Source organism: Spinacia oleracea, chromosome 1, assembly GCF_020520425.1.
Source record: "Spinacia oleracea cultivar Varoflay chromosome 1, BTI_SOV_V1, whole genome shotgun sequence".
NCBI lineage: Eukaryota > Viridiplantae > Streptophyta > Magnoliopsida > Caryophyllales > Amaranthaceae > Spinacia > Spinacia oleracea.
In genome coordinates this window covers 127,503,848-127,526,461 of record NC_079487.1, presented here as the reverse complement: position 1 = coordinate 127,526,461, position 22,614 = coordinate 127,503,848, and the positions used below count along the sequence as shown (strand labels likewise).

At 34.0% G+C, this 22,614-nt stretch overlaps 3 protein-coding genes across 9 annotated transcripts; 2 read left to right on the top strand and 1 right to left on the bottom strand.

The window, feature by feature from the left end:
* Nucleotides 1–5,859: 5,859 nt before the first annotated feature.
* LOC110782994 (myb-related protein 2) lies at nt 5,860–15,313 on the top strand. 7 transcript variants are annotated; one of them, XM_056827383.1, is made up of 9 exons: nt 5,860–6,003; nt 6,980–7,130; nt 10,294–10,421; nt 10,520–10,669; nt 13,597–13,701; nt 13,808–13,884; nt 13,984–14,147; nt 14,228–14,297; nt 14,387–15,313. In XM_056827383.1, exons 5-9 carry the CDS (start codon nt 13,599–13,601, stop codon nt 14,981–14,983), a joined length of 1,011 nt encoding a protein of 336 aa, XP_056683361.1. In that variant the 5' UTR covers nt 5,860–6,003; nt 6,980–7,130; nt 10,294–10,421; nt 10,520–10,669; nt 13,597–13,598; the 3' UTR covers nt 14,984–15,313. The 7 variants fall into 7 exon arrangements, with proteins under 7 accessions (XP_056683361.1, XP_056683351.1, XP_021842982.1 ...); XM_056827373.1 differs by having other exon boundaries at nt 13,805–13,884; XM_021987290.2 differs by lacking the exons at nt 5,860–6,003; nt 6,980–7,130; nt 10,294–10,421 and having other exon boundaries at nt 10,514–10,669; nt 13,805–13,884.
* A 2,247-nt stretch (nt 15,314–17,560) lies between these two features.
* On the top strand, nt 17,561–20,254 carry LOC110782992 ((R)-mandelonitrile lyase-like). Its single transcript, XM_021987287.2, has 3 exons — nt 17,561–17,877; nt 17,984–18,640; nt 19,291–20,254. The coding sequence occupies exons 1-3, from the start codon at nt 17,769–17,771 to the stop codon at nt 20,145–20,147; spliced, it is 1,623 nt and encodes a 540-aa protein (XP_021842979.1). The 5' UTR covers nt 17,561–17,768; the 3' UTR covers nt 20,148–20,254.
* A 410-nt stretch (nt 20,255–20,664) lies between these two features.
* Nucleotides 20,665–21,858, bottom strand: LOC110782837 (E3 ubiquitin-protein ligase MPSR1). The gene has a single exon (XM_021987085.2). It carries the CDS (start codon nt 21,561–21,563, stop codon nt 20,853–20,855), a length of 711 nt encoding a protein of 236 aa, XP_021842777.2. The 5' UTR covers nt 21,564–21,858; the 3' UTR covers nt 20,665–20,852.
* Between the last annotated feature and the right edge of the window lie 756 nt (nt 21,859–22,614).

Sequence of the window (22,614 nt, the reverse complement as noted above, 5' to 3'; positions counted from 1 at the left end):
CACCACATGTAAAAACATATCCTGTATTTTGAAACGTTCACTTGTATGCACTAGGTGAGTATTTATATCACCAGACTTTTGACAATAATACCTGAAATAAATATATTTTCTTGTACATAATATTACAAATGTATCCTTAAATATTGGACATATATAAACCTTCTTCTGGAGGTTATAAGTAGTAGTAATCATCAATGTTGATCAAAATTTCTCTAGTCATACTTTCATGATTATACATGATAAATAATTATATCACTGTCCAACTAAGGGTATAATGTAATTTATGGTTCTTCTGGACCATAAAATAAACTCAATGTAAGGACATTACATACTCTTATCTTAAAATTTTGAATCAACTCATATTTGTACAAGAATTCTTCCGTAAATAAATATGTATATTTCATAATTCTCAAGTACTCTAACTACTGGTTGAGACGACAGTTCAAAAACACTCTTCAAGAGTTTAGATAATATTTGATCAATGTTATGACATTCATATGTAAAACTTAAAGGGCTAGATGTGTAAGAACATCATGTATAAGTTCTTCAGGAACTCTTCTTATTGCATGATTCATAACATGCTATTAAATCAATATTATATATATACTTCTTTCGCAACTATTCGCCCATTGGAGTAAGAAACTCCTCTTATAATATTCATAAAGTTGCAAATCCGTCTTACCATTCTTTGGGTGCATATTAATATATGACATCATAATAATTTTGAAACATATATAACTTGATAAATGAAATCAATCATGATAAAACACAAAACAAACTAAATGTATGATGAATGATGCATTTACATATTAACTACAGATGTATATGAATGTAAGACTCAAAATGCAAAACACTGTACAGTGTGGATATTCGAATCCATATCTTGTTGGACTTCAGGTCCATGAGCTCATTTAATCATTATAGTTATGACTACGTCGAAACAGACATAGATTTACGATCCCCTGTTCAAAACCCATTATTTCTCGCATATGCATTATATTCGGTTCCATCATCTACCGGTATCATCAAAATTCTTCAACATATACTTCGCATGCTATTCATCAATGATATCTGAATACTTATTCAATAGGTACCATTCATCTTTTCTCATGGGCCATCTATTATAGTTCAGATATCTATACCACTTCAAGGGTATTTCATACACTATATATTAGTGTTTTCTTTCTTTTCAATAACATCATCAACTGCATTATCTTGCCATCATTTTCATATAATCACTATGTTGGAACCATATATATAATCTACACTTCAGGTGTAGAGATTTAAATAAATATTGGCAAGATATATATTTCTCAACACTTACTATATGTAACATCGAGCACTATGACTATCATACACCTTTATGCCTTTGAACATGTAACAATTTAACACAATCAAGTCATAGATATTTATGTCCAAACATACTTCGAGAACATAAAGCTGACATGTACACTTACTCATATGGGGATCAATTTATTATCTTTCAATTTTGCCAACTTATTCTTGCTCGTCTCCCCCTAAGTTGGGAAAATATTTTCAATATGTTATGGGGCATAAAAAATTTCACCAACTAAATAATACACTTTTCAACGTGTATTTTGATAAATATTACATACTTTTGTTCTCTTCTGGAGATCAACATTGATTATGGGGAGTAGATATAATATGCAGTTGTTTTTTCTTCATATTTTCTCTTTTCGTACTGATGTATGATTGCCCCGATCAAGAGATTTATGATGTTTGTTTATGATACTTAAATCAATCACAAAATACTTGTAAACTTATTAGTGATCTTCAAGTCACCTACTACCATTCTGGTGAACTTCAGGCCACTTACTATCACGGTAAACTTCAAATCACCTATCATTATACAATTTTTCAAAATCATTAATATCTCTTGTATTTATTTTCTCAATCGATTCATTATAATTCGATTCAAATACAACTCAACCTCATCATTTTGTCATGCCTTTGAATATATACAACATATGAGGGAGTGTCAGCACATAAAATTTTATTTGATAAGAATTTTCAAATTCTCATAACGGGTGTTCTTAAACCCGGATGGCCTGGATTATCACATCATGCCTATATAATATCATATAAAATATTTCATTCGATAACTGCTGGTTATCTTCTCAAAGTGATCACTGTAATTATAGAATACTATAATTTGAACATATTATGATGTGATATAACGACACAAACTGGTGTCTCAATTATAACGGCAAGACAATCTAAACAAAACTTTTGGAAGATAGCTTGTACTCTTCAAGAGTATCCATTACAACTTTGGTACATATCGCAAAAGTATACATCTACATAATGTAATCTTGTACTCATGCTTATAAAGCGAGTCCATAAGATATGAACACATATTTGTACCAAATTCATTATCGTTGTATTATAATCTTGATCATATACTACTAATTTTGTTATGTTGAGAGCTATCTCCCCCTAATACGTGCATGTATTTATTTATAAATTTGGTTCGGAGAGCACGCTACAATGTCTACTAGACATATGTTTTGATTATCTTCATACACCATTATGTGTATTTCGAAATTACATTCATACTCATTTATTCCTCCATGAGTATAATTTATTCTACTTTCACATTCTCGATCATGACTATTGACATTATCTTTATTATTTCTAGTCATACAATTTCTCATTCACTTCTGGGAATGATTTACCTAGTTGAACATGATCATAGTATTCAGGATTTCTTTATTTTGTTCATTCACCCAAAAGACAATATATGAACTAATTAAAAACTCTATTGAATATTTCTCACAATTATCGTGTCTGCAGGACCACACTAGTTTCATGAAAGATATAAAGGGTATCTTGACAATAAAATTCAGAAACTATTATAGTATTCTAGGTCATATTTTCTTGTACATCTCCAAAAGGATTTACAGGCTTCTAATAGTCAAATGTCCAGACTTAAGCCGTGAACTAAAATGAAGGCTATATATTTGCATCTCAATTTATAATAGCTTTGATTATAATTATCTTCAAAGAAGAGCAAGACCCACTAATTTATGTTTTCAACATTATATAGTAAATTATTATTAATTTTTCCCTTGTTTCCATAGACCAATGTCCTTTTCCTCCACAGCGGTAACATACATTGGCCACATTCTCATTTTATCTTTCTTTTGTTTGTTATCATCTTTGTCCCACTTCTGGTAGGAATATGAGTTATTGAGAGGACCACCTTGACCATATTCATATCAACGCCTACGTCCTCGACCACTACTGTTGGCATGATATTTTTCTTTTCCATAATGGGATGTCGCATTCGCTTCAGGGAATAGAGTAGAACCAGTTGGGCGTGATTCATGATTTTTCATCAATAGCTCGTTATTTCGCTCCCACAAGGGGACAAGATATAAGTTCAGAATATTTCTTAAATCTCTTTTCACGGTATTGTGTCTGCAGGACAACATTATTTGCGAGAAAGTTAGAATGTGTTTTCTCCAACATTTCTACACCAATGATTTTCTTTCCACATAATTTCAAGTGTGAATTAGTTCTGAACATAGCTGGGTTATATTCTTCACATACAAACTTAAAGTCTTGTAGTGTTAAATATAATCAATCATAACTAGTTTTGGGTAATATGACAATTTTCTGGTGGTCATGTCTTTCCTTTAGATTACTCAAAAGATTTGTGTATCTTTTACGGCCAAATACTCAATCTTAAGACCCTCATGGAGGTGATGGCGAAGAAATATTATAGCCTTAGCCTTGTTTTGACTTGTTGCTTTATTTCCTTCTTTGATTGTTTCACCAAGGTCTTTTGCATCTAGATGAATTTCAGTATCTAATACCCAAGACAAATAATTCTTTCCAGTAATATCAAGGGCCCCAAATTCAAGTTTTGTAAGATTCGACATAGTTCACACTACAATTGAATATTGCAAATTAGGGCTTATTAGATAATAAACATATTCATAAAAAAAAATGGAATTCAATGTCGTAGTTCAAATAATGTACACACATTACAATTCATGTAATAGGGAAGTATACTTGTTCATGAATTGACGCAATTCAAGCATGAACTCAATTAATCCATCATGAATCATGAATCATGATTAATGCCTCAAAAAATTCTAATCCACCGAAACTAATAATTTCGGCAAATACAAAAGAAAAATAAAATTACTTAATCCTTGGGTAATCATGATTTGACACGGAAGCCTAATAAATAAAGTATGCATATCACAATAAAAGTAATCATGAATAGAAAGGCTTAGGATTTGTAAGGTGCAGCAATTTACAGCTCGCCATATGCAATTGTAAATAAATGAATGGAAACTTAACAATTCACCGATACGCACTTGAATCAACTCATTGATAAATTAATTGCGGCATGAAACAACAGTACCGATACACGCACTGTATTATCAAATATGAAACAAAAATATCGAATAATAAATCTCTACGTCACAATACTTAACAAGTTTAATCTTGAAATACACAAACAATAAATCATGTGTCGATCTATTATATAAAGATCAAATTTAATTAATGTGATTGATAAATTGTACTTACCTCAATGACGGTTATTTTCTCTGTTTCCTTCTCGTTCGCTCAGTCGGCTAGGGTTTGGTGCTGATAACGTGTTGTGAATAAACAGGAGAGAATAGGGTTGTGTCCATTATTCCATATAATACTGGGTATATATAGGATACAATAGTTAGGGTTTGACTGAACCCTAGAATATTCCGGAAATACTAATGGGGGTATAATGGGCATCCATATTATATTTCATAACAGTGTATTTAATTACGTTCTTATTTTTATTAACTCATATTCCAATTCCAATTGAATAATTTGCATTTAACTCCAAACACATCATCTACCGTTATTTCAATATTTTTATTTCTCATTCTTTTTCTCTTTTTACCTGTGCATATAAATTTGAAACGATTTTTTAAATTAATAGTGAAGTCGTGCATCGCACGAGTTAAAACTAGTTGATAACTAGATTAAGTCCCGTGCACGCACGGTTATTGGAAAATTATTAACTGACTATCTTTTTTAATTGAAATATTTATCCCTTAAATCTTTTGCGTAATTAATAAATTTCGAACGTACTCATTTTATCATATAATATACAATTTTCGCTCTATTACGTATTATATATTTTATATGTTTAATATGATGATTTGACCGAATTAAATATTTGATATACTTAATATGAACAAAACATTATTATTGAGATGAAGATCTGACTAAATATTACCAAAATTGTTTAATAATGTCATATTTAATAATCCTATGATTTTTTCTATTTATAAACATTTATGCCCAGAAATCTCCTTTCTGTTTTGAAAAAGGAGAGAAAATAAAAATAGAATAAAGTAAATAATTTTTTTAGGAAAGGATTTTTGGCGGGAAAAAATCGCATCAGAAATTGACACGTGTCATTCCTGGTGTCTCTTTTAGTATATAGTAATAGATAATATACAAGTATGAAATGCTCTTTTAAGGAGTAAAACTAATTTCACTAGATTACCACAAATTGTAAAATCATGGTAAATGCTAAAGATAATTGTGAGTCGTGCTTTGTGCAACCACGTGCTATTGGCCTGGATAAGCCTGACCAACCACCCACAACGATGGTACATTTGAAAGACTTTAAACAATTCACGAGTAAATTTTGTGTCATGTCATGTCATGTCATGTCGTGTCCCGGGCTTGTCCAGTGCTATCTTGAGTAGATAACCCTTAATTTTGAAAGACTTCAAACAATTAACTCCCAACATCGAGTAAATTTCGGGCTTTACGTATGAACATAAGAAGTCGGCCCAGCCTTTACAAGAAGCCCACAACAAATTCCTGTTTCTTCCCTCCTAAAAGTCTAAAACCCTCCCGCTTCTTCCCCAATCAGCTCTCAACAGTTCATCAACGATCACATTGCGCCGGCTGCTGGCTGCTGACTGCTGACCTTGCAATTTCTTTCAAATGTTAAACGTACGACTTCCTTAGGTAAATTCTCGTTCATTTGTTCAATTGTTCCCCATTCTTGTTCAATTTTTCGTTTTGGGTTCTTTTCTTAATTTCTGTGTAATTAGTTCTAATTTCTGTCATTTGGGTTTCTGACAATATGGGAGTACTATAATTCAATAAGAATGTCTTACTTTTCACCTTCATACGATTTAGATAGAACAACAGCAACATTAACAAAAAACACCCCATTTAGATACAATACAAGAGATAGAGAATAGCGAGGCGTTTGGTAGTGAAATTGGAAGTTCGACTATTAGAGGGTGGGATGGGGATTGAGAATTCGTGATGGAAAATTCACACAGCACTACATTGTGGGGAGTATTGGAGTAGAGGCCAACTAAGCTCAATTTCACATTTTATTCCCCATCCCCGTAACAAACGCGGGATTGGGAATTTAAGAGTTATTATTCCCAATCCCACCCACATTTCAATAAAACAAATATCATATTCACATGCTTTATATCGGGCATTTTGGTCGTTTTGGGTGCTTTTAAGGACACGTCAGGAAAAATAGGGGATAATTTTGTGTTGTTGTGGCTGATTTTGGATTGAAGATCTGTGTAGATCCTTTTGTTAACTATTATATATTGCATGGTAATTTAAGTTCGATTTTATACTAATAGGTTATGTATTTATCTTTCTTTGTCAAAGCGCACCTACATTGAACATAAATTTGTCAAAATATATCCTTAACTAATTGTCTTAAGTTATGTGTTAAAATAGCATTCTAGATCATCTTTAATGATCAATGTTTTGTTATGTGTTAAAATAAAAGTCAAACATGGCCTGTTATCCTAGCAAAGTTTCAGACGAAGTTAGATACAAGTGTACAAATATGTCACATTACTTGGCACTTCTTGGAAAGGTTCTTTATTAGTGGGGTGTTGAAGCATTAGTATTTGTATCATCTCATGGTTTAATGGAAATTTTGGCACCTCTTACACATGATACCCAGGTTGAATTCCTAAGAACCTCACACTCTTGGATAAGAAGATGTTCAAATGCTAGGCTTTTGCGCGCGCTTAGATCAGGAAATGTTTATCGTAGTTGAGGTGTATGCGTGTAGCCAAATGGCTCGGGAAGACCTTCCTAGACACCCCTTCCAGGTAATAAACCTTTCTATAAGAATAAAGTATCTAAGGTACTTAATCGAAAGTTGAAACAAAATACTTGTGATACATCTTTCGCTTTTTTGGGTTTAATTAGATACATTGATGTCAACTTACTGGATAATGATTTTGCGTTTGATATTAATTTCAGAAGTTTGTTTTGTAATAAACCACTAATGTAAGGCAAAAGTATCAATACCTTAATTCAAAACAGAATATGTATAGTACAAGTTAGGTTCTCTTATTATATAAGTTGCTTTCGCAGATGAAAATGATTTAAGTTACAAATAGAGTGTATGCAGTATTATACGAAGTACTACTTAAGACCTATAAAACTAATTGAACTGTGGATTTTAAAGTCTGATATGTTTATTATTTACGAGTTTACGACTACAGCCGACCTACAGGATACCTCAAAGCTGTTAAATGACTTGAATCTGATGTTTATTTATCATCTTTTGTGCTTTTATTTCAACGTGATTTTATGTTAGGTACTCTGTTACAATAGTAATAGGCCTTGTCATGTACGAGTACCATGCTGGCTTTATGTTTGCTTGTCACTGGCTTAGTTTGCTTTTCATGATATTTCTTTTCAAAGCAATGTTTAACTTTTGGGTTCCATCTAATTTGACAAAGGTGCTTTCTTCCTTATCAATGAAGCATAGTGTAATACGGAGTAGTTTTATGATTGTTGATGAATTAAGCGTTTCTATTGCTTGGAAGTTTGGAACTAGTACTGATTCTCTTAGACTAAATAATGGTATCAAATTTTCCATTTTCTGTTGTCATTTTCCTAGGAAAGATGCGGTTTTGAAAGAGCCACTCTATACAGTATTAGTCAATGCGCGCTTGAGTTTCAAAACCCTCAATCATTGACACTATTAATCAACTGTTAATCTGCGTTTTGTCTGATCTCTTTTGCTTGTCCGCTCTGTAATCAGAGTTCTCAACCTAATTGATCCCAGCACATTTCTAGTTCTCTTCTTTTCTCTGGTATACTGGTATCCTATTATTTACAGCTCTGTAGAAGCTAACTGTGATTGAAGAACTGAAGCAACAGAAAACAGTTTTACCTTTGTCTGCATATTATCATATCTATTTGTAACTTTGTAAGGATAGCCATCTAGTACAGAGTAAGTAAATTTCCAGATAAAATAAAGGATAGATTTAGATTGAGGCATCTGAGAATAAATGTGTCAAAAATTTCTGAGTTTGAGAGGTATTTTCATCTGTCTTTCCTTAGGACTGATATAGAATGCATAGAGGAGGTTACTGCTTTTGGTGTCCGAAGTAGGCTAATAATATGACGGATTAAGGGTAAAAAAGAAGGGTTACTAATCTGAAGTTCCCTTTTACATAAGTTGGTGACTTTGGGATACATTAAAATTTCCTGAACTCTGCATTGTTCTGTACCTGCATGATCTAATTATTGTTCCTTCAGGTAAGTGTTTTGATAATCTCCTTGTCATTTGACTAACCATGAGAGAAAATCTAGTTGTTGAATTGAAGATACAATCATACAAGTCTGTTAAACTACTAAGCAGTCCCCCAAAGGGATAAAGTTTTACCATGGAGAACCTTGCAACTTCTGTGGACTCCAGATTAAGTTGGATTTCTTATGAAAAATTTACATGCTTTAGGTGAACAATGAAGCATCAATGAGTCCCCATACAATATAAGTTTGAATGACAAGGATGCGATCCACTTACTTGAGGTAAAGTGAAGAGTCTGAATAACATTGTTGCAATATCTATTACTTTCTTCAGGGGGGAGCTGAATGTGCAATGGATTAATTGGTCTTTGTCGTATTTTCAAGGACGGGTAGGAGTAGGTGGAATTACAAATCAATAAAAATCATACCTTTGCCAAGTTTCGTTGTTGATAAGACTAGGGAAAAGTAAGCATTATTCAGGAATCTTTTAACCACCAACGAAAATCGCATAGTTGAGAGAGTCTTTACTCTTTAAGTGTTGAATTGCCTTTCTTTTTTTGGTTTCTGGCTCCCAGTATAGAATGTTGTCAGGTTTTATGCTTTTAGCCTTTCCTTGTAAATTATTGATGTTCATGGTAAGTTTTCCATGAGAATTACAACACCTTTTTCAGAGCTATGAAATTCTGTGCTGGTTCATGCGCATGGAGACTCAAATCACATTCTTTTTCCTTGTTTCCATATCATATGGCTGAATTTACTGGTCTGATATGCTTTAGAAATTTCGAATATTGTATCGAAAAACAAAAGTTCAGTTTGCTTAGCTTAGTTTTTTATGTTCTTGTATTCCTTTCTCTTCCTAGAAGACTGGAATTAATTGATTAACTAAACCAAAGCAGTAATCCTTTAATGCAATCTTTAGGTTCCGGTCTTCAGCAGTTGTGCAGTGCTATTGATAGTATCCTCTGCTTATTTCACAAAATTTGTTAGTTTCCCTTTGAAATAATGTGGTATCAGAAAATGATGCTTGCTATCCTGTCATCTATGAATAATAGTCTTAATCAAATTATAGAAGGGAATATTATAACAGTGATTCTGTTTTGTAGATGTAATTAAAGATGTGGGGTCTTTGACAAAGATATTCTGTTTGTAATGGTTCTAGGTATTATGTCATGACAAACCAGGGAAAATTATTCTTTCTCAATCACATCTTGTTGAAATTCTGATGATTTATATCCATTATTTGTTGGCCATACTTTCCTGGAGTTTTGCATATTCTGATTTCTACATCAAACTTCAAATTAAATTGATACGGAGGGAGTGTACAAATTCTATTTGGGGTTATTATATGTATACTCCGTATAATACAAGATTTACACAAATCAGTATTATATCAGATGAGAGAATCTAACTGATTGTCCTTGCTCAATGTTTGCATTTGACAACCTGTATGCATTAATATAATGGATTCTGGTATAATATTCTCTGGATCCTGGTATATTTTCTGAGATCTTATTACTACCTCCTCGGCTCGCTCTGCTCGGATTTAGTTGTCACATTATTAGTATTTAGTTGTCACACACACTAGCAACAATGCGACTACTAATTCTAGGCGGAAGGGTATTTGTATGGGTTTATTTTATTATGTCGACTGTTACACCTGTATCTGACAATCCTTATCTGCCAATAATACCAATCATTTCATGCCAAATTAATATTGTCACTTTTCAGCATCAGCAATTCCCTTCCAAAGAGGGAAGTTCAGAAATTGATAAGTTGATGGACCAGCGTTAAATACAGTTTTTAGCCTGTACACATTCAAATCACACGTGGAATGTCCAACGCCTATTCTATTTTTGGTATGATATTTACTTTTCTACTATTTATTGATCTGAATTTACCCATTTTGTTTAAATTAAATAACCTGGATAGCATCAGAAAAGTAATAATTTTTCAGGTAAAAAATTCAAATTTGATGCTAACTGGAGTACACACTAGTTCTTTACTTCTCTTCTAGTCTGAAGTACGGAGTACGCGATTGATCGTAAACCAGAAGTTACCGGAAAGGTGAATTTGATCGCGTGACATACTGCTCGCGTCATTTTTGGTAAGTATGACATAATTTCCTTAATTTACATTACAAGTGAATGAATTTTGCTTTGTAGGAGTGGTTCTTTTTGAGTGTCTCCTTTTATTGATTCCAGAGACCATATTCTTTTTTCATTTTTGATGTCCATGCTTTTGGCTTTATAAAACATCTTCTTCATGGAAGGGTCCCTACAGAATAATAATAATTCATGAAGAAGGAAGCTACCCTTTACCCTCCCCTCCCCTCAATGAGAAACTTTTGATCATCATCAACAACAACTTCTTCACATACATACACACAAATACAATCCTAAAATGTTTCACATGATCGATATGACTCGCTCTTTCGACATCATCCCCCGGAATCTACTTTACTTATTAGGGAATATATTAAAGCCATGATTAAAGAGCGTTAAGTACAATCAACCATCTCTTTTTAATTTTCTTCCTTTGGTTTTTCAAATATTAGGGCCACATTTCATCATTGAATTCGGTACATAATTAGAAACATATTCCTTCCTTTAATATAATTATGACAAGTTTGTGATTAGTCCTTCAGTTTTTCGTCGTTAATCGTTTTGATAATGTGCTTACTATGGTGGTGTGGACCAATAACCAGTTAGGATCCCCAGGGTAAAGGCATCTTGTATGCTTTCAGCAAACTAAAGCATTGTCCCTTAATATGTGCTCTTAATTTATTTATTTTTCTTTTTTTCTTTTTTCGGGCTTTTGTCATGTAATGTTTACCTGGTATCTAATCTTTTCTCTTTTTGCATCCTGGAAAAATAGTTTACAATGTAGCAGAACATGTAAATGTAAGGCACTCAGATAGCAGCACTTTGGAAAATCAATCATGAAATTCTGATTCCCCTTAGTTATCAAACACTTAGACCGATACCCAAGAAATCTAAAGGAAGATCAATCTTTGATCAATTTGACTTTTTTGGATATGTTGTTCGCCATATTGAGCTCCTTTACTCTCTTTTCTTTCCCCTTTTCATTTTTGATTAACACTTTGTCATCTTGAGTTTTAGCTAGTTTTAGGATATGGATTACAGCCCTAATCTAGTATGCTAAACCTACACTTCTTTATTCATCATTCAACTCTTATCCATCATTCGTCTTGATTGCTTTTATATTTTTGTTTCAAGGTATAAACTGTGTATGCCCACTTTTGGCCATTTCCGTTTATATACATGTTTACATGTTACCAGTATACCATGATGGCATCACCTAGGTGTGAGCCTTCATCACGAGCAACAAAGAATGTACACCAAGTATACATAGAATATTTATTTTCCCTAACTTCCATTGGCTCGTTAGAATTAGTAGTAGACCTAGGAATTATACCAATAGTATAACATATTAACATCATCTACCTTTGGAACTCTCTAATCAAATATTTATTGTAATTTTAATATTTACCCTGTTACTGTAATACAGTGAAGAAATATATGCAATTGTAAATCTAGTTAAGGAATATTAAACAGAAAAAGTACAAGATAAGTTAACTTTTCGGGTCAAGCTAATCATTATTATTGAGACACACAACCAGACTTGCAACTCAAGGATAGAACCTGAATATCTCAGCTGCAAGTAGCTGTAAACTCTGTACAGAAAAGCATAAAAACATCTTGAATGAGCCAGTGATAAGTTATTCTGCAACACCTTATGTGTATATATTCTCGAACAAAAAAAGGGGGGTATATGTTCTGAGTTTTGTGACATTATATGTGTATAATGCTCACGGAGTCACAGCTCCGGAAATCTGATTCTCCTGTGCAGGGATAATCCTGCAGATATGCGGTTCTATTCCTTTAGAGATAAGGGGATGGATGGTTCTGGTTCTGGTCTTAGGAATTCATATTCAGTTACATTGAACTGGCTGATTTGATTGTCATTTTGGTTTTAGGTAATGACACAGATGGCTTGACTGAGTGTGCCCCAAATATCTATCAATAGATTCTTTGGTCCTTTAAGCTTACAAGGAACAATAAGGATCTGACAATTTCCACCACATGAAAGCAAATTAGGGGTAGAAAAAAGAAAAAAAAAACGTTTTAGGTCTAATTTCCTTTCAATCATAAATATCTATTCAAGCAACTCTAATCAATTACTCTCACTTCATATAATTGTTGTACCTTTCCCTCTGTCCTAATTTACTTGTCCCATTTAAGTGACACGCTTTGTGAAAAGGTAGTTAGAAAAATGTAAGTGGATGAGTGTGGGACCTAACTTTACCGTAAAAAAAAATTACCATGAGGCGAGTAAATTGGGACAAAATCAGTATGTTTTCCACACCCATTAATATTTTATAATGGTAGGGCTACCTAATTCGCCTGGGAATAAGAGGGGAAGGAGAGGTGAAGGAAGATAAAAACAAAGGCTACACTTTTATTCCTTTTCTTTTCTATCCTTTTGAGAGACTCCATGTTGGAACTGTGTTGCTTTCTCTGTTTTTTGCTGCCTCGGCGAGATTCTCTCCCACTTCCTTTCAAGTCAAAGGAGAAGATAGAGAGGTAAGGTAACACAAGTTGAAAATTGAACATCACACCCAAAAAAAAAAAAAAAAAAAAGAAAAAAAAGTTGATATGAATATTTAGGGGGAGGTGAGAGGAAAGCATCCCCAGCTCATGGGCATATATTCCCTAAAGAACCCCACTTAAAATGTTTCCAGATATGGAGTGAGAACATAGGACAACTCCAACCAACTTCTCTCTAAATTATAAGTATATAAAAAGAAGCCACATCTTCTGCATATTTATTTTGAATCATCAGAGCTTCAAGGGTCAGAGCTAGCTTATTCTGTATTAAACTATTACCAGTACTATTTCTATATCTATATATCTATATATATATATATATGCTCCCTTTGAGTATTTTCCAACCTGTCATTCCTCTACAAAATCTGAAACATGACTAATTTTCAAAATTTGCAAACTCAAGATATGAACTTGGTCTTATCTACTGATGCCAAGCCTAGGCTGAAATGGACGCCGGAACTTCATCAACGATTTGTCGAAGCAGTTCATCAGCTTGGAGGTGCAGACAGTTGCGTATCGTTCCCTTCACTCTATTTACCTTATCTTGTATTACATTATTTCTCATTCCATGGTTTTTGTCTTATTTTTTTTTTATTGTTTCTTTTATTAAGCAGAGGCAACACCGAAAGGTCTGATGAGAGTGATGGGAATACCAGGACTTACTTTGTATCATCTCAAGAGTCATTTACAGGCAATTCATCACCTGCTTTTTTTTTTACCTTATCTAATCTTTAGCTTCTATGAAAGGACAGAGTTCTGAAAGTACACATCGTTTTTTCGATCATTGCAGAAATTCAGGCTTGGAAAAAATTATCAGCATAGTCAGAAATCAGAAACCTGCAGTGAATCGAAACCAGATGATACAGATTGCGAAGAAAGCCATGGCATTGACACACTTAATCTATTCGTTGAGGAAAAGGAAATAAATGATCCGACTCAAGAACAGATTAATGAGTAAGAATTTGCAATGTTCGTCTTTCCTGTGTTTGGCAAGATTTTTCATCTGTGCTGATTTTTGTCATGTTTGAATACAGAAATGTGCAGATATCTAAGACAATAAAAATACAGATGGAAGTACAGAGGAAACTCCATGAACAGATTGAGGTAAGAAGAATCATAATCATCTTTTGCAGCTTAATTAATCAGCTTCGCCTCAATATTGATGATGGGAAAAAACAATCATGTAATTCTAGGTACAAAGACACTTGCAGCTGCGCATTGAAGCTCAAGGGAAATATTTACAGACAGTTTTAAAGAAAGCGCAGGAAACACTGTCAAGCTACAACTGTTCAGCAGATGGAGTCGAACATGCAAAAGCTGAACTCTCTCAATTAGTCTCAATGGTTAGCAGTTCATCATTTTCCGGGCTAACAGAGGTGACAGATTTATCACTAGAACAGAAGCAGACAATGAGGCATACTGGATATTCTGTTGAAAGCTCCTTAACATCTTCAGAGAGCTCGGGAAGAAGAGAAGAGGAGAAAGAAACAAAGCGTGAAAACGAAGAGATTACCACAGATGACAAGGGTAGCCAAGAAAACTGTGTATTCATCCTCCCATTACTCGAACTCGATCAATCGAGAACGAAAGTGGGGCCGGGTTCGAGGAAGAGGATGAGCAATTGTGTTGAACAAACAGGCAGCAAGAAATCATCATGTAATGGTAATGGTAATGGGTTGAGAAAGTTTGGAGTTTTGGAAACATTTGATCTGAATAGCAGCAGCCAATGTGAGAATAATGAGTTAGATTTTGGTTTAAGGCAACCAATAGACTTGAACTCAAAGGAATAGATCAAATATTCTGTGCATCTTTTTAATTAGGTGCTTTTGAGTGGACCATTAAACTAGATTGCCCCCTAATTAAGTATAATATTAATTATAATAAATAGTCATTTTTATGTGCCAAAATAGTGGGTTAATAGGAGATAATGTTTGATTACAAAAATATAATCTGATATTTGTTTGTATATTTTTGGACTTTCTGGCCAACCTTTTTAGAGTATATACTGGAAAAACAAGTTTATCTGTAATAATGTAATAGAGGAGTATGTGTACATAAAGTAGCTCACTTTCCTTATCTTTGTTGTTCTGGCAAATTTATGAATTGCGCATGATTTATGAGATGGTTTTAAATAGTTTAGTGTGTGGTTGGGTGACACTTGTATTTTTAGAGGTGACTTGTTTTCAAGGCAGGGGGCGTTTTTACATCTCCCAATAAGTTTTTGAGAAACCGTTTCGCATAAATATGCTCTTTACAGAAAGGAAAATGTATACTATTGAGGAATTTTTTATTTTTTTTGTTTACAAACTACTATTATTGAGGGCTTTGGGTATCAAAGTTTAATTCGAACTTGAAATAGTGTCCAAGCCTCCAAGGTTATGCGATGTTTATACTTTAGGTCTATGTCATCCAAGAATAAGACTCATTAGATATGGACGTTTACAACACGACTATCCATAAACATAATTCGTTCCATATGCACAAGACTCAAAAAAACAAAAAAGAAGCACCATTTATCTCAACAAGACATTTGTGCTACTCCAATACTCTCTATGTTCCAAAATGTTCCTCGTGCAACTATTCTTTTTTTTTTTTTTTGACGGGGAAGAACAATTTCATTAATAATCAGCCATACGGCATCTACAATAATAAAATAGATCTGCATACCACAGATTCAAAGAAAATATATAACTGTTACAATCAAAACAGTTACTATTCTGCATCCTAAAGCACATCTCGTACTCCACCGCTTCTAGCTTAACGCGAGCAGTGATTTTCGATGTTTTCGCATCTTTCCAAGTAGAGCCCTTCGCAATATGCGCACGAATTGTTCTGGTTGACGAGTTGATGATAAACCCTAAACCTGTATGAATCCAAATCTCCTTCCCAATTATTAAAACCCTAAAAACCCTAAAAAAATTCTCATCCATGGATGAGAATCAAGAACCTAGAAAACTCTAGGAAAAACCCAAATAAATTGGGAACAAACCCAAGAATAAATTGGGAACAAAATAACGGAAAAAACAAAACAAGACAATACATAAAGAGAAAACAATGAAAAAACAAGAATAAGGGTCGGAAATAGTCTAATTTCCGAAGAAATTAGACTATTTCCGGCCTAAACGGCAAAGAAAACTGAAACCCTCCGTGCAACTATTCATATGATCAAAATAAATACAAAACTTTGACCATAATTAGTAATATAAATAATAAATAAATATTTACTTGTGGGATCTAATTGGATTCTTTCCAATATAAATTTTCTAAATATCTTTATAATTTTTACTAAAATAAATTGTAATAGTTAAAGTAGTGTATTGAACACCGCGCATAATAGAAGAGTAAGAACATTATAGAACGAAGGGAGTGTTTAGTATGATTCAATTATAGCTAAAATCGATGATAAACAACATTTGTTTGTCTATAAACAGGCATGGGTATCTAAACTATAAACATCATGTCAATTTATGGACTTTCATAACTTATCCACATTGGATCATACAATCAATCGATATGGGGGCCAATGACTCAATGAGGCCACCATGTCGAGAAGGGAGCAACTGGGCAAGGGCCAAGTGGCTTGGGGTCAAAGTCCAACATATTCATTGCAAAAATACTTATTCGTATGATGTCTCTACAAACTCCAATAACAAAAAGGATAATTTAGGGTTCTACTATCTTACAATTATTTGTTGTTTTGTTTAGCATCTTACAATTATTTGTTGTTTTGTTTAGCATCTTACAATTATTTGTTGTTTTGTTTAGCATCTTACAATTATTTGTTGTTTTGTTTAGCATCTTACATTCTCACCTTACTTATCTCCTACACATTCACAAGGAAAATTTGCACTTTATTAATGGCCATAGTACTAGTGAAACTAAGGATGAATATTGCACACCGGTCTTATTTCTACTTGTTTTATTTCTACTTGTTTTCTTGAGATAAGTTTAAATAAGTTCAGATATTAGAAATCTAAGTTTTACGCATGATCTATGTTACTCGAACATGGGTACTAGTGTCGGACAAGAATACATGTCCAAGTATACGACTCGACTAAATTATGAAAAAATTCCATGATATTACGTAGTTCAAAAGGGAGTATTAAAGTGTCGGAAACATACATATCAAAATGTCGAGAATCCAATGCGGATACTTGAGGTACAACAAAGAGTTCATATAGTATGATTATTAGTCAACCAATGAAAACCACTTCGTTTATTCACAACAATAAGGTAGTACTTAGTAGTAGGTGCAGGGCACCTTTATATAACTTCCCACTAAACAAATTTGGAGAGAGCCAATCAATTACACATGTAGTCCAAGTAAGAACATGCAATGATAACCATACCAAGCAACATTAATTATGACTTTCCCCAACCAAAATTAGTCCAACTTATTATTGCTCAAAACATGCGCAAACTTTTATTAATTAACAAACAATATTACTTCTCTAGCTAATTAGTTGCTACCTTAAAACTCACATTACAAGCTAGACTCCTTTTAATTGCATGCATTTTCACAAACCAACATTATCATTGTCTTTTTACTATTTCTAAACTACAACAATACCATAGATGATGAAGAGGCTTCAAGAAACATGTATTATTATACTTTGGTTTCTTATCCATTGCATTCTTTCCTCCATATCCTTATCGTCCTCCTCCTCTCCTTCATGTAACAAAGGTAATTAATTAAGCTATACACATGTTCAATTTCGTCCTGGTTATATACTTTTTAATACAATATACATGGAAGTTTGAATGTGTAATACATTTTCTTGACATTGTAGGACCTAAACTTGAACTTCCTTACATGACTTCGGATGTCAATGAAGTCGAAGGCAAATCTTTCGACTACATAATAGTCGGAGGAGGAGCATGCGGTTGCCCATTAGCTGCTACACTCTCGGAGAAATTCTCGGTCCTCGTAATCGAACGAGGAGACACTCCTTATAGCAACCCAACAATTTTGGAAAGAACAAAGTTCGGTTACCCATTAGTGGAAACAAACAAGTACACTTCAGCAGCACAAGAGTTCATTTCCTTAGACGGAGTTTTGAATTACAGGGGTAGAGTCCTAGGAGGATCCACGGCTATAAATAGCGGGTTTTATAGCCGGGCAAGTGACCCGTTTATTAAGAAAATGGGTTGGGATGAGGAAATGGTGAAACAAGCTTATGAATGGGTAGAATCTAAGGTGGTTTTCGCGCCGGAAATGTTGAGCCCTTGGCAATCTGTTGTGTTAGATGGGCTTTTGGAAGCAGGGGTTTTGCCTTTTAATGGGTATACTTTGGAGCATGTTCAAGGGACTAAATTGAGTGGTACGATTTTCGATGTTTCTGGGAGACGACATACGGCTGCTGATCTTCTTGGAGGAGGTAATCCTAAGAACATTGTTGTTCTCTTGAATGCTACTGTGAGCAAGATCTTCTTCCACCCTGATTCAGGTGAGTTTATACAAGTAAATTCAAAACATTTTTCAAAGAAATTTACACTTTCAAAGTAGCGTTATACTTCGTATGTTTCACTATCTTAATATTCAATGCGAATAAATAAGCAATAAGACCAATAAAAATTATTCCGTCTAAATAAATGGAGGGGAAATTCGATCGTTAAATATGTGGTATACGTATAGATACTCGATCTCACAATCAGGCCAAGATATTATTGGTTAATCTCTAATGATGAATTTTGCATATATTTTTCAAATAATGGGCCGACCATATACTTAATTTATATGTGTATTTGTAGTCGTAGACATCAAAAAGATGGTTGACAAACTTTTAACCAAAAAAGTTAGAAAAAAATTGATTGATGGATAACGTCAACATTACAATTTGATAATGTCATACAAAATGGAGGTTTAATAATCAAATAGATAAGGACACTAGCGGATCAATTTTACTTTGAGGTGATGACAAGTCATTCACCCAACATATGATTTAGGTCAATTTAATTACTTTAGGTTATTTTTAAGTGATGACAGATGACTCTATAGGTTAAATTTTGATTTAGTACGTTCAAGTCAATTATATATGGTTCATACACGTACATTTTGGTTTGGATTGGGTTATCTAGTTTTTCATAAACAATGCAGGGGATCAACCAAGAGCAAAAGGAGTAAAGTTCATCAAAAGTGAAGATGACAACAAAAAATCCTACAAAGTGTACCTCAAGAAGCCAGAAAATTCAACCTTACCAGTAGGTGAAGTTATACTTACAGCAGGAGCATTAAGCAGCCCACAAATCCTCATGCTAAGTGGAATCGGACCGTCGAATCACCTCGAAAACTTCAACATTTCAGTAGTATCAAACTTAAAAAGTGTAGGAGACAAAATGCAAGACAATCCAGCAATATCTCTACTAGTAGACTCGAAACCAAAATCACGAGTACCCGATACACCCCAAGTAACAGGCATAGCAGAAGACTATAAAGTCATACTCGAATCGATCATCGTACCTGTTAGCAAAAACTTAACAAGGGTTTCAATAGCTGGTAAGCTTGCATTCCCTGCCTCAACTGGAAAACTCGAGCTAAAGAACAAGGATCCAAGGGAAAACCCACTTGTACAATTTAATTACCTTTCAAGAGATGAAGATATGGAGTTTTGTGTTAAGATTCATCAATTGGTAGAGGAAGTATCAATGTCCATGGCAGTGAGTGTATATTTGGGGAATGAACGTAACAGGTTAGAGAAGTTGGGGAAGGAAGAGAGTAAAGAGTATTGTAAGAAGAATGTGAGTACATTTTACCATTATCATGGTGGGTGTATTATAGGTGAAGTGGTTGATAAGGATTATAATGTTAATGGGGTTAAGGGTTTGAGGGTTATGGATGGTTCTACATTGGTGGAATCTCCTGGGACTAATCCTATGGGTACGTTGATGATGCTTGGGAGGTACCAAGGTTTGAAGATTGTACAGGAAAGAACGCAATCTTCTTCAAGATCCTAACTTGTAATTAAGACTCTTGTTAGTAATTTTGTGTGATTTATTATGCAATATAATTTGTTAGTACTCTGTAATTGTTTTAGATATAAACATAAAGGTGTGAAATGCTATTTACATATTATTTTAATTGAAAGCAATCTAAAAATACGACTTTAATTAAACAAATCAAATTCATAGTTCTATGTAGAGGATGGGAAAACTAACCACCCAATCATACCTACACTTCTTTAATTAAAAAAAAAATTAAATTGAGGCCGTAGAATCGTAGATAACATATTTCTTACTTTGAGTACGGATTCTTACTTTGAGTACGGAGTAATCTGTGACATAGCAACACACTTTGAGTACGTTTAATTCAACTTATCAAACTTAAATTTATTGAAATAATCAAAACTAATTGGACTGATTTAAATTTATTAGACATTATAAAACGGCGCAATTTTAGAAGTTTGATGGTGATTTTTTTTTTTTGGATAATTGAAATGTCAAAGAACAACAAATCAACGAATGCATAAAAGAATTGAAATAAAACCTCATCAAATTTATTTCTAAAATCTCCTATTATATGTACAATCAAATCCATAGTAAACAAAAGAAAAAGAAACCTAACTAAATTTCGATCGACTATTTGACAAAAAATTGTTTCAATTTCCGACTCGAAATACTCCAATCAAACCCGAATACCCGATTTGACAAGTCTTGTCTTGTCTACGATTCTCCTTCATTCTCGTTACCAGAATCGGAATCTCCTGTATTCAACTCATCATTACTGCCACTTTCTCTCTCCTCAACCGCCTCTTCCTCTGTTCTTCTCCTACCACGCCGAAACGAAACACTAACCCAAATCTCCGTCCTTCTCTCTCCACTCTCCTCCTCTTCTCCTTTCTTCCCGCCATCTTCCTCCTCGACTGGCATCTTGAACCGGCAAACCGGGCACGAACCATGAATCCCCAACCACTTCTCAATACACTCGCCGTGAAATCTATGCTTACATGGCATCTCCTTCACAACCCCGACACTGGGTCCACACACTTCCAAACAAATCACACACTCTCTCTCCTCATCGTCCTCTCTGATCTCGACACATGGCATGGCTTCAATCGCCGATTTCGACGCCGGTGGCTGCCCATCTTTAATACTCTGTACGCCGTGAAACAGCGAATCAAGCCCTGCCCCTTCAATCACCACCATCCCTTGCGTCAAAGGGTTGATCAGAACGATCCTCTCCCGTGGTTGGCCTTCTGGGGTCGGATGATTCGGCGAGTTTTCACCCGAGTTAGACCGAGTCTGAGTTGGGTCAGAAATTGGGAACCCTAAAAGAAATGGGAGGAACGAAGAGAGGTCTCTGTTTCTTGAACTTATTAGCCTTTCTAAAAACGATTGCATCTCTTCTGCGGAAACGTCTGGTTCTGACGCCATTTTTTTGTTGGAGAAAGAAAATCGGAGTTTCCAGAAGGGTGTAATTCAAATTTGTATAGGAAGTAAGGAAGATGTATGAAATTGTAAGAAATTTGTATGAAATGGTAGGAGAAAGGTAATTTGAGGAAAGAGGAGATTATATACGGTGATGGTTGGGGGTTGAAGAGAACTCGCACTAGAAGGTGGTAGAAGGATCTGGAATGTGTATGTGCATATTTTTTTTCGTGAAGAAAAAGGAAAAGAAAATGGGAAAAATAAAATACTCCGTTTTTTTTCGGCTGATGTTTGAGGGTTTCTAAACCTCAAGTGACTTACCAAAATGTAAAATTGTTTAGAAATACCATCAATATAAGTCGGGAGCTGATACAGTTACACTGAGGGTATCTGGGCCCCTGGTACCCTGCTCAATTAGTGGTCCACATAAGCAAAAAGAAATTTAGAATAAGGGGGAAAAGCAGCAAAAAAAGGGGGGAAATTATTTTGTCATTTGCGCCTTTTATGGTTCGGTGAGCGGGATGAAAACCGCCCATGTTCACGAAATTCATATCCCGCCCAAACAACAGTAAATTTTAATAAAAAAAAATGAAAAGAAAAAATTGGGGCATTCAAAAAACCAACGGTAACATAGCTTTCTCATTGAATATTATCATGTAACCAAGGCAAACACAAGCACACAAAGGAGAGAACAATACTATCAGATCCAAATCCATAAAAAGAAAAAGGTAATTTTTAGTTCATTTCTTTTGTCTATTTCATAAATGTTTGAAAATGTTTATAGGAATATCATTGGTTACTGTTGCTAATTTCGTTTATTTTTATTACCAAATGCATTAAACCATGAGTCTGTTGAATCGTTTTTTGTTCTTGACATTGGAGATATGTAAGGCGGAGGAACCTAGGCTTATTACTTTCTGTTATAGTTATTGTATTAGTTGTATCGTGTTCCAATACTTTTAAACATTACACAATTATATTAGTTTACAGTTGTATATATTTTGTCGTATGTTATATAGTAAAAATATTTTGTATTGTATTTCAATGTATAGCGGAA

Coding starts and splice junctions, on each gene's coding strand:
- LOC110782992 (XM_021987287.2), top strand. CDS start 17,769: ATGATGAAGAGGCTTCAAGAAACATGTATTATTATACTTTGGTTTCTT. Junction 17,878..17,983: donor CTCTCCTTCATGTAACAAAG/GTAATTAATTAA, acceptor TTGACATTGTAG/GACCTAAACTTGAACTTCCT. Junction 18,641..19,290: donor CTTCTTCCACCCTGATTCAG/GTGAGTTTATAC, acceptor TAAACAATGCAG/GGGATCAACCAAGAGCAAAA.
- LOC110782994 (XM_021987288.2), top strand. CDS start 13,566: ATGACTAATTTTCAAAATTTGCAAACTCAAGATATGAACTTGGTCTTA. Junction 13,885..13,983: donor ATCTCAAGAGTCATTTACAG/GCAATTCATCAC, acceptor CGATCATTGCAG/AAATTCAGGCTTGGAAAAAA. Junction 14,298..14,386: donor AACTCCATGAACAGATTGAG/GTAAGAAGAATC, acceptor ATGTAATTCTAG/GTACAAAGACACTTGCAGCT.
- LOC110782837 (XM_021987085.2), bottom strand. CDS start 21,563: ATGGCGTCAGAACCAGACGTTTCCGCAGAAGAGATGCAATCGTTTTTA.